The sequence below is a fragment of the Sinocyclocheilus grahami genome, unplaced genomic scaffold (assembly GCF_001515645.1).
Source record: "Sinocyclocheilus grahami isolate Dianchi unplaced genomic scaffold, SAMN03320097.WGS_v1.1 scaffold351.1, whole genome shotgun sequence".
In the NCBI taxonomy this organism is placed as follows: Eukaryota; Metazoa; Chordata; class Actinopteri; order Cypriniformes; family Cyprinidae; genus Sinocyclocheilus; species Sinocyclocheilus grahami.
This window is the reverse complement of record NW_015505530.1, coordinates 783,953-795,675: the sequence shown is the minus strand read 5'-3', so window position 1 is coordinate 795,675 and position 11,723 is coordinate 783,953. Positions and strand designations below refer to the sequence as shown.

General features: G+C 36.4%; 1 protein-coding gene across 5 annotated transcripts; it reads right to left on the bottom strand.

The window, feature by feature from the left end:
• Positions 1 to 272: 272 nt before the first annotated feature.
• Positions 273 to 11,296, bottom strand: LOC107548633 (mitogen-activated protein kinase 8A). 5 transcript variants are annotated; one of them, XM_016229402.1, is made up of 12 exons: positions 11,209 to 11,296; positions 9,346 to 9,514; positions 9,123 to 9,252; positions 8,968 to 9,026; positions 8,647 to 8,785; positions 7,013 to 7,178; positions 3,959 to 4,030; positions 3,565 to 3,747; positions 3,199 to 3,323; positions 2,257 to 2,320; positions 1,426 to 1,503; positions 273 to 1,295 (listed from the first exon to the last, which is right to left on the bottom strand). In XM_016229402.1, the coding sequence occupies exons 2-12, from the start codon at positions 9,465 to 9,467 to the stop codon at positions 1,150 to 1,152; spliced, it is 1,284 nt and encodes a 427-aa protein (XP_016084888.1). In that variant the 5' UTR covers positions 9,468 to 9,514; positions 11,209 to 11,296; the 3' UTR covers positions 273 to 1,149. The 5 variants fall into 5 exon arrangements, with proteins under 5 accessions (XP_016084888.1, XP_016084886.1, XP_016084885.1 ...); XM_016229400.1 differs by lacking the exon at positions 3,959 to 4,030 and adding an exon at positions 5,556 to 5,627 and having other exon boundaries at positions 11,070 to 11,295; XM_016229399.1 differs by having other exon boundaries at positions 11,070 to 11,295.
• Between the last annotated feature and the right edge of the window lie 427 nt (positions 11,297 to 11,723).

Here is an 11,723-nt window from a genome sequence, read left to right as displayed (position 1 = left end):
AACACATATGTACAGTAGGTCAATCCCCAAAACAGTAGGTCCCATTCATTTACAGCACATCACATGCCAATAAAAACCTTCCAACCTGACGGGGGGGAAAAACAAACAAAAAAAAAACACTAAAAGTAAAACCGATCTAGAGATAAATTATTTTTATCATTCACTGTTGTACAAAAATAAATAAGTAGCTTAAAACTCTAATGGAATATGCTAAAAAAGTAACCAGTGTAGACTCTATTGTTGCTGTTCCAAATAATAATAATAATAATAAAATAATTGTAAATTATTAACATTTGTTCTACCAGCTCAGGAAATTTCAGACTCATATGTAACAAAACAAAACCTTACTAAGGGTTGGAAAAAACAGAGAAAAAAATGCAATGATACAATAATGAAGCGCTATGCTTGTTCTATACGCAGATTTTTTAAGAGGTAAAACTATTTTTTAATTATAAAAAAAAAAAAAAGAAATCCTAGGTAACTAGGACTAGAACAAAAACGAGAACCCCACAGACATACGCACAAGCACGTCACATTTCACATTCAACCAGGAAATTAACCAGCAGCAAAACTATTCATGGGAAAAAAGAACAGCCTGGTAAAATAAATCAATGTACATATAAAAATATTTTTTTGATGTTGCAAGTTATATCTAAATTAAACTGTACAAAATTTAAATAAAATTTGCTGCGCACAGTGATGGAAAATATGACCCAGAAAAAGCCACCTCAGGCAAGTTATGTCAAAATGAACTTAAATAACTATGCTGATATTAATTTGTGCAATATTGTTATGTCCATTCAAGAATACTAATATGGACTTGTTTCTAAAGTTTTTCATATCCCAAGTGACCAAGAAAATTATACATTGACCAGGAAAAAAATACTCAAAATAAATTAATTTGAGAAAATATATTCGCAATTCAATCTTTACAGATTACCTTCCAAAATCACTCTACGACAACTTGACAAAATACTCTAAACGTAGCTTTAAATATTAGGGCTGCTGCTAAAAAGATAAAATTGTGTAGTCATTTACAGCATCTAGAGCGGAACTCAAAAAAGCCACACCCGACCCGAAATGAAGTATTAGACTGGCCTAAATCTGATACCATGCCACACACAGAGAAACGCCAGGGGAAGGTGATAGTCATCTGCAGCAGCTCAGGGGTCCTGCGGAGGCCTCAAGGCTGCTGTCTGTGTCAGAGGCCACGGTGGGCTCTGTGGACATGGAGGAGACATCATTGATGGAGGAAGAGGAGGAGGGCTGGGGTGAGCCGTTGATCACTGCTGCACCTGTGCTATGTGAAACACAACAGTCAGTTAGATCACCTGCACGTGATGTGTGGTTATATGCAAATGGAAAATAAATAAAACATAATCAACACAATCTGCATTAGACTAAGAGAAACTCTTCTTAACTAACCTAGAGGGGAAGGCTGACCTCGAATAACACCGTTTTTCATCCATTCTTCCAAATCCAGGACTTCTTTATAGATCAGCTCTGAAGAAGACAAAGAAATAATAATTAGAATATAATGCGAGACAAAGAATAGATGAAAGAGTGAGGTCATTTATTTTGAAGTAGTCAATTCAAGTTTATTTGCTTATAAGACTACACTACACAATTTTTATCTAAATACAATGAAGCCATTTAAGGGAATATGGCTTTAGAAATGTATCTATTTTGCACAAAAACATAGGGATTTCAATTGGCTTTAATGAAATTGAACAGATACATAAAAACTAGGGGGGAAAAACATATAACTTGAGAACATGGTGATGAACACCAGCATGTAATTACATGAAAGAAAAAAAAGAATTGAAATGAAAGTCAATTGTTTTGTTTTTCTCCAAATGAACTGATTAATGAAAATGAATCAAAATTGGCAACACTTTTAGGAACTTGTAGCATCGTCACACTACATACGGTAGCTAGTTTGTTGGAACAACTAGTTTGTCATTGGAAATTTGGAATGGCTAGACTGTCTTGAAAACAGCTGAGCAACTGTCATGCAGCTGAAAAAAAAAACGTTCCATGAGTTGAAAGAAATATCAATCTTTCTAATTTTAGCAACTGCCGTCAGACATTTAAACATGCGGAGGAGCTTATTAACACTATTCAATCAGGTGACCCCTGCAGACAAGATTTCGACTGCGTGTGCAATGGGCAAATGATGCTCGTTCTCAACCTCTGGCATTTTCCTTTTGCATTGGATTTCACTCTATGAACTTTAAAATTAGAAAAACAAACCACCTTTCCACTCCTCCACTGTGTGATCCCTCTCATCGAGCTGTTTGTCTGTGATTAGAGGAGGTGGCTGAAGAGAGAAAGATAAGCACACATAATTATACTGGTGAGAAAAACAATCAATGTATTGAATATGAGCTTATCTGAAAAAACAAACAAAACAGAACCACAAACTCCATGTTTTTGTTGTGAGAACTATTAGATAGACTACCGTTGAAACGTATGGAGTAAATAATTTTTTGTTGTTTTTAAAAGAAATTATTAATTCTATTTCAAATAAATGCTGTTCTTTTGAACTCTGAAATTTATCACAATTAACAAAAATATTCAGCAGAATTTGAATGATTTATTGAAGGATCATGTGACACTGAAGACTGCAGTGATGGCTGCTGAAAATTTAGCTTTGCCAACATAGGAATAAATTACATTGTAAAATACAGTGAAATAGATAACATTGTTTAAAATTGTAAGAATATTGCACAAAATTACTGTTTTTGCTGTATCTTTGATCAAATAAATGTGGTTTTGGTGAGCATAAGAGACTTACTGAGAAAACTTACAGAGACCCCAAACTTTTTAACAGTAGTGTATATTAAGTTATCTATTTTTTTAAAACATCAAGTATCCTTGACATTTTCAAACCAATATTAATCTTTACATGTATATAAATTATAAAAGCTTATCAATAACTACAAACCTTTCATTTGCACAATTAAAATATTATTTTTTTTCTTTTTGTGCAAATTTACTGATGGAAATAACAAAAAAAAAGGTAACAGTTTTGATAAAAAGGTTTCAAAATTGCAGCCCTTGGTTTGATGATTTGAGAAAACAAAATCCAACATTATTTTTGTAAACTATTCATCAAAATTACATCAAAACAATGAGCTTGAATGTTAGTTGACTGCAATGGATTGGAAATTAGTGTGTGAATGCGCATAAGCTCACCGCTTCCACTTCAGCTGGGTCGTACCACACGTTAATGTAGGGGTGCTGCAGAGCTTCCTCTACAGAGATTCGCTTGGATGCATCTATCACCAGCATTTTAGACAGCAGGTCCCGCGCCTGGCTTGCTGCATAACAAATCACATCCAGTACAAAGTGTTAATGGTGGCTTAAGTGGCTTGACATGTCACCACAGCTGATTATTCAGGCTACTCACTGTGAATCCAATTAAATGATGGATGAAGTCTTTCATTTCCATGGTATTTAAATACTACACTGACAGAATACCAACATTTAGACATCCACATTTGCAAGCAGCATTTACACAGCTGTCCAAATAAGAAAAAAATGCTACAAAAAAAAATGTACCTTTCAGTTTGTTGTGTTCTGAATCAGCAGGGAACAGGACATCGGGAAAGAGCTTCTCAAAGCTGTATCCAGTGTACCGCGGCCTGTTCTCCACATAGGTCCGCACAGACTGGTTGAGTTTCGTCATGAACTCCTGAGATGGTGTTCCCAGCTGCTCTATGACTTTGTTCCACTGATCAATATCTTCAGGCATTCGAGGGTTAAGAAAAGTATAAACAGGCCTACCATATCTAAAATGAACTTCTTGTACATTGAACCAATTCATTTTGATTGCCTATGCTAAGTCTATTTAGTCCTAAAAGCCATAGTGTACCATGGAAAACAAAGTACTGTGTTTAATAAAAAGAAGTGATGACCATGGAATGGATGACACATGATAGACAGGTAAGGATACGATCTGAACCCGGAAACAACACACTACCTCTGACCATTTCAGCCATGATACAGCCAACAGACCATACATCCACTGAAAAGTGAAATGAAAGTGAAATTAGCATGCAACACGGAGCTAAAAAAAAAGGGGGGGGGGGGGGGGGGACGATAAAATCAGATGGCAAGAAGAGTGATGTGCGTCATGCAGGATCTGTCATGTCTAGCAGGGAAAGTCAGTGAGGATGGAGCACAGACGTAATAGAACGATCATTGCAATACTATAAATAAACCGGAAACGAGTTTCACAGGTCTGAGCATTTACACTCATGTTGTGACTAACAATGGTGACTCAACTGATTATGATGGAGGGGAAAAAAAAACATTGTACAATATTACAGATTTAGATTTTTTTACAGATGACATCAAAATCCTGATGTAGGCTTGGAAGATGGGACAATGTGTTCTCAAACACCATCAAGCCACCCTTAACCTAGTGGTATACCTCAAAGATCCCAAATTTCTAATATACTGTACACTACCATTCAAATGTTTGGAGTTGGTAAGATTTTTTAAATGTGTTAAAAAGTATTTTATGCATTCCAAGCCTCCATTTGTTTAATCAAAATACAGTAAAAATCAATAGACTTTTATTTTAATATATTTTATTCCTGAGATGTCAAAGCTGAATTTTCAGCAGCCATTAGTCTAGTCTTCGGTGTCACATGATCCTTCAGAATATGCTGATTTGGTGCTCAAGAAACATTTCGTATTTCGTTTATTATGTTAAAAACGGCTAAATATTTTTGTGAAAACTGTGATATATTTTTCAGGATGAATAGAAACTTTAAAAATGTAATTTATGCATTTATATTTTTTATTATTTGTAGTATTATAAATGTCTTTGCTATCACTTGATCAATTTAATGCATTCCCTTCTGAATAAAAGTAGTGTCTCATAAATGCAACCGACTCAGTGCTAAGGAGTAATTTTACAGTATGAAACAAACAATGTCAGACCCTTATCACAAGAGCAGAGAACAGAACAGCTAGAATGGCTGAATGAATGTCAAAACAACAAGTACCAACATACAATTGAGTTTAGTGCCACATAAAATACATTTTAAAAGAATTTCTAGGATAAACTAGAGAATAATTTCATAATATGCACATTGTTATGACTTTATTCTCAAACATTAGCTTCTTTTTCATTTAATATGAAACTAGAACAAGTACCAATGAGAAACAACTAATAAATAAAAAAGCAGGTGCTAGAAATCCAAAACTAACTCTTCAAATTAGTAGTGTTCATTAGACTTAGCCAGAAAGTAAACTGGAAAATCAACCCCCCCCCCACACACAGAAATAAATAAGGGAGTGAAATGGAAAAAAAAGAGCTATAACCAAAACACAACCAACCAATGTTTGATGAACACACAGCATGCATAACAAAGAACACAATCTAAAAGAATCGTCATAAACATTTATGCCAGACTAGCGAGGGACTATACACTATCTAACTCAATATGTGGCCCATGAGCAAAATGCAGTTTGTCAAAATGACAACAGACAATTCTAGCATTGATGATGCAGTTTTCTTTACTTGTACGGCTCAAGGATACAGTCCCTCCCAGGAAAAAGGATTTTGTGACGGACCATTTCTGCCAAAATGCAGCCCACAGACCAAATGTCCACTAAGCGCGTGCAGCAGAGGGAAAGAGAGAAAACAGTTAAGCAGGAAGTCAGGGGGTGTTAGTATTTTTGTACTGTTGCATAAGAACTTGTTTTATTCATTATAGTTTGGGTAAGAAATTAATGAACTAGGGCTGCCCACGACTATTAATTTTTCTAGTCGACTAATAGTCATTCATTTGAGCAATTAGTCGACTAATCGCACGTTTATATTAATAAACCATATAATTAATAATAATGAGCCTTTATTGCCTATAGCCCATCAGCGCTCAAGTGCACGCATAAAACTTTCCAAAGTGCACTGGCAGAAGCAATGATTATGAATGTGTCAGGGAAAAACAGCAAGAAGACTGCCTTAACATTATAATAATGATAAACTAGTGTTTTCTGTATTTTTGGCTGCAGCGATCTCCACAGTGGACGTGCATGCTTCATACGGATTACATAATCTGAAAATATTTGTTTTCCATTTGAATTGGTTCATTTAAAAGTAGACTATTCGCTTTCTATAGATATATTTTTCATGTCGGTGAGGCAAACACGGAGTGTTTTAATCTTTAATTTATTTTCTTTTTTGACACGCTCAAGTTCACAGAGACCTAAGAGACCTAATAATGTTTGCTTTTGTTATTTTACAAAAGCACAACGTTCTGTTGTTGTTGTGAGTGCACGCAAATAAAAGTAGACCTTTTACAGATTCGAAAGATGTATTACTCTGGATGAGCAAAAATTTGTATTTTAAGTCAAATGCAAATGATCGCTCCGGCGACTCCAAGTGAACTGTCATGAAGTGAGCGCGATATATTCAGCTTCCACACTCCGCACAAACACTTCAATAGAGCACATTTTTCTAGATTAACGTTAAATGTAATGTTGCTGCTACTTACATGTTTCAGATGATAAGTCACATTTGAGGTCGATGAACAAAACGAACGTTTGGATGTCCGATGTACTGTAATTACCACATAGACCAGCTGTTAATGATCTGTCCATCACAGACTTCGCCACTTCCCGTGGAATTTGTTTGTTCTGTGACTAAGCAACTAATAAAATGTTGATCGACTAAAGCCTCTTCTCGTCGACTAATGGTTAGTCAACTATCAGGGGGCAGCCCTAGAATGAACACATCAAGCCATTGTCTACTCATCACACACTGAACAGGCTTCACATTTCATCAAAGAGAAAACAAAAAAGAAAGAATTCCCAACAAATCTTATCCCTCGTAACACATTTTGGTGCTGAAACCAGAAAGCTATTAGTGCAAGGAAAACATTAGAGAGGCCTATAAAAGCGTCAAATGAAACCTGCAACACGAGGATGATATTGGCCGTTAAGCATGCATAGGATGTGCCAACTAGGCATTCTGAAACTTGTCAGCAGCACTGACCATTGGCTTGATATCCCATTCCCAGGATGACTTCAGGGGCCCTGTAGTAACGTGTCACCACATATGGTGTCATCAGCAGACCTGTAGCTGCTGTCCTGGCCAGACCGAAATCCAGGATCTTCAGGGTACAGTCTGACTTTACCACAATGTTACTGGGTTTTAGATCCTAAAGAATCACAAGATGGAATATTAGTAAATTTTTCATTTTTCATGTAAATGAGAGTAAATAAAAGCTTGCATCTCATTTACTGCTTGTATGTTTTAACACATATTTAAAAGTCCAGTCCAAAAGTCTGAGACCTAAAAAAAAAAAAAAAAAAAAAAAAAAAAAACCCGAAAAAAAAAAAAAACACACAAAGTTTTAGGATTAAAAAAGAAAAGAAAATTGTAACTAATAATAATGAAAAGGTTGTGACATACTGTTTGGTGCTAGTATGACTTTTTAAATATTTTTGAATTAAGTCTCTTATGCTCACCAAGGCTACATTTATTAAAATAAAGAAGAAACAGTAATATTGCACAATATTACTACAATTTATAATACCTGTTTTCTTGTTTAATATATTTTTTTAATGTAATTTATTCCTGTGATAGCAAAGACAAATTTTCAGCAAACATTACTACAGTCTTCAGTGTCACATTCTTATATAGAACAGTTCAAAAGAACCACATTTATTTTAAATAGAAATTCATGTCAATGCAACTTTCCACTCAAACTGTTATGCTGATAATATACTGTAAAGATAAACATTTAATTAAATGAGAAAAAAAGCAAAACAGAGGCAGACTTTTGGACGCATGGCTGTAGCTATTAACATTCAGGAAATATTTATGGGTAAATGTAAATTTAAAAAATGTGTTTCAGTTTTTATCAAAATAAATAATTGCAAATAAACTGCCATAAGTGGCTTTGGAAAGGGGTTGTAGATGTCAGCTACATTATTCACTATTTTTGGTTTCACTTATGGTCCTGTCTGACGGATAATTGACCAAAAAAACAGTATATTTCCAAGGGCTACAGTGTATCAAACCTAATGTTCTGTATTCCACTCTCAAACAAGTCTTTCCACACCATTAACCTTGAAAAAGATGACTTATTTCCTTTCAGTGTTCCTATGTTTTCTCATTACCTATCAATCGATCTGTCAGAATGAAACCATTTTTATTCATTTAATGCTTGATTACCCACGGTTGCAAATGAAATTTGCATTTTTAATGTTCAAAGGTCGGCATTTATGATACATGATCTTGTGCAGTGACACGAGATTCATTGTATTAACAAAGGACTCCGGTTATGTCTGTGCAAAAGCAGTACACTGTATAAGACAGAGGTAAAGTCAAGGTGAAACGGGACTACAGGACAGCGATGTTTACTGAGGATCACTTGATCGCTTCCCTCCTGTCGCCTCTCAACACGTCCCTGCCTCAACAGCGCAATGCAGTCCACAGCAGCAGCTGCAGTCAGGCAGGCAGGCAGGCAGAGGTCTGGCTTTTTGTAATCAGCCCAGGGGATGAAACCCTTCCCCCTCCCTCACCTTAACTGATTATTAAGCTTTTCGCTGTCAGTGCAACCTTGGCTGCGTACGGCAGTCTTTTTGTTTAGACGGAGAGGCTTTAGGCTAAAGAGCACAGACCCTGTGGATGATCCCCGCCGAGTGGAGGTGTTTTATTCCGCACAGCATCTGGTACAGCAAATAGGACAGCCGCTCGTGGTCCAGCTCCATCTGAATGACTTGGCAGAGGTTGGCATCCATCAGCTCCATTACTAGGTAACTGCCGTTGGGGAAGGGGCGGGAAGGGGAGGGACAAAAAAGAGGGTGTGATGTGGGGGCAAGAGAGAGTAGAGAAGAAGGGGAGGGGTGTGTGTGGATGGGAGAGAAAGGGGGGAGAGCATTAGGGGGGTATCAGCTGGGGTCTGTCATTTTTAACCATATAAATACGCAATATATACTCACACATCTTGGAATTCGTCTAATGATTTTTGTGATGTAAAAACATTTAACAGACATATTATCTGGAAATGAAAATGCACATCCATTAGACGGCTTATGCTCTGCTGGATTTCCCATTGCATGCAACATGTTACGACCCATTTGGGGTCATGACTTACGTTTTTATGGTTGACACACTTCATGAGCACCAGCTCTCTGTATGCGCGTTTGGCATGAGTCTGATTCTGAAAAGGCCGGCTGAGTTTCTTTATAGCCACATTTCGCTCAAGGTTGTGGTCATACGCTGAGCTAAAAGGGAAAAGGATGCATAAATCAGATGAAAAGATGCAGTGACTGTGTAACGTCCTTGATTTGAGGTGGAATACGAGCTCTAGAACATACCAGACTATTCCCTGAGCACCCGAGCCAATGGGTCTTAGATTCTGATACCGCTTCAACACTGTGAATGTTGAATCACCCACATCTACGCTGTAGAATTCTTTTTCTTGCTTATTTTTGTTCATGGTGAAGCCGATGTGTGAGCATCCGAACAAGGCAGACTTTTACAAACCTAGACCATAAAAACAAAACAAAACCCAATATAATATTGCAATTGTTCTGATATCTTTATAACCGTCACATGATTTTCCTGCAGTACCTTTTTTTTCTGGCACAACAGAATAAACTGAAAGGACAGCATAGAGTGGTCTTGAACCTCTTTTTGGCTCTGGGCTTTATCTCTATGCCATCAAAAAGAAAATAACTAGAGCATACAGCTGTTAGAAACACACGCACACATAAAAAGGGGACTCATACGCCACTAAAGAGTAGGGCAGTTTCCTAATAGCTCTTAACCTGAGTTAAAACAGCAGGACTAACAGCATGACCCAGTTCCACAGAAAAATGCTTCCACATTTTCTTGTTGTTTCCGCAAATGGCATAATATCAGAGATATTTTTTCCTGACATGTCGCAGTACATTAAAAGTAACACAATTCACTGTGGTGAGAGGAAGTAGCACTGCATATGTCTGAATATGAAAGCATGAAGAAACTGCATTTTGGATCCACAGCAACAGAGAGAGAATTTTGACAAGTTTTTATTCTGGACATGCTTTGATTTGTGGTTGTAACGGTGTACAATCAAGCAAGGAAAAAAATATAAATAAATAAATTACCAAACATGTTTTGACATAGAGGCCAATATCAATGCTTATATTGTATAACCAGGCATGCACCCAAACAAACCAGTTAATCAAGTTAAGAAACACAATTTCTCATTTTAATCAGAGTCTAATAAAGGCAAAGACTTCCAGGCTAATAACACTGACTCACAACTACTTAGCACAACATTCCTAGAGAGAATAATTTCAAACCACAAGTATTATTATGCACAATAAAAGAAATTATTAGAAACTGTATTCAAGCAATTGAAGATCACTGATAAAAAACAAGTAAAAATGAAACACAGAGACTACTGTCATATAAAGAATGTGACAAATCCTGATTAAGACACAGACTTTTATGGGTTGTTCATGCCTCTAAAAAAAAGGGCTCACAGTTTGTTTTCGTTTCATTAATAATTATAACAATTTATTCATCAAACACATCTAATGGGCACATTCTGTCAAGCTGGAATCAATCAGCCTGTCGAGAAATTCATTCAGAAGTTACATTTAAATGTTTTAAAAATATGTGTATCCTGATTTATATGACAGTACAGGCCAGGAAGATACTATATACACACAAGAAATGTATAGTATAGCCTATCTTTTGTCTAGCCTTAGACAGTGATCAGTATGCATTCTAAACCTATAAGTAATTCAGCTTTTCATATGTTACGTTCCTGATTAAATTGTATCCAGAATACACACACAGTATGGTTACAGTGGGTGGCTGGCAAAGCGAGCAGCTTGACAAATAGCATTGTAAGCGATCTCACGTAACGTTAACCCACGGAGCCCGGCTCATTTATTAGCCGCTACGTTTAAAAGTCTCATCATTCAAAACAGCGACATTGTCGTATTACTGTTTCAGATAAAAGAAAATGAGCTGTGATGTATGCTGACACCCTCCCCCACGGCGTAACAATCCCACGCATTAAAACCACCTTAAAACGCTTACTTACCTGCTACGATTGAAATATAAACACTTCCTCTTCCTAAATGCCACTTAAATACCAGGACTCTTCGGAAACGATGTGGTGAAGGCTCTATCGATTATTAAAAGCGCTTATTCTGCTGCTGGTCTCGATAACATGACCTCGCCGTATTGAAAGCGCTTTCTTCCTCTGGCAGCAGGCCTCGCGTGCACTGCGGACGACATGCGCTCTACGTCAATAAACCCCCATGCGTTTCCGTGCCATCACACCGGTCTATTCATAGATACAGAATTCTATCTATCTATCTATCTATCTATCTATCTATCTATCTATCTATCTATCGTCTGTCTGTTTGTCTGTCTGTCTGTCTGTCTGTCTATAAAAATCTGTCAAAAATAATATTGATATCAATTCTGTTGTGCATCCTTTTAAGGGTATTATATTCAGCCCACTCGGATAGTTATTTTAATTCATAAAATATGAAAATACATTGGAAAAAAAATACACATTTAAAACTATGTAAATTAATCTTAAATCCTTTTAATATTTATTGCATGAAAATTGCTATATAAATCTGTTTCTCAAAAAAGAGGGCTGTCCACAGTTATGGCACCTAATAAAGTTTTTTCAAAAGTATTTTGTTTACCAAGGAGACAACAGTGGCAGTGATGAGCTTGAGAT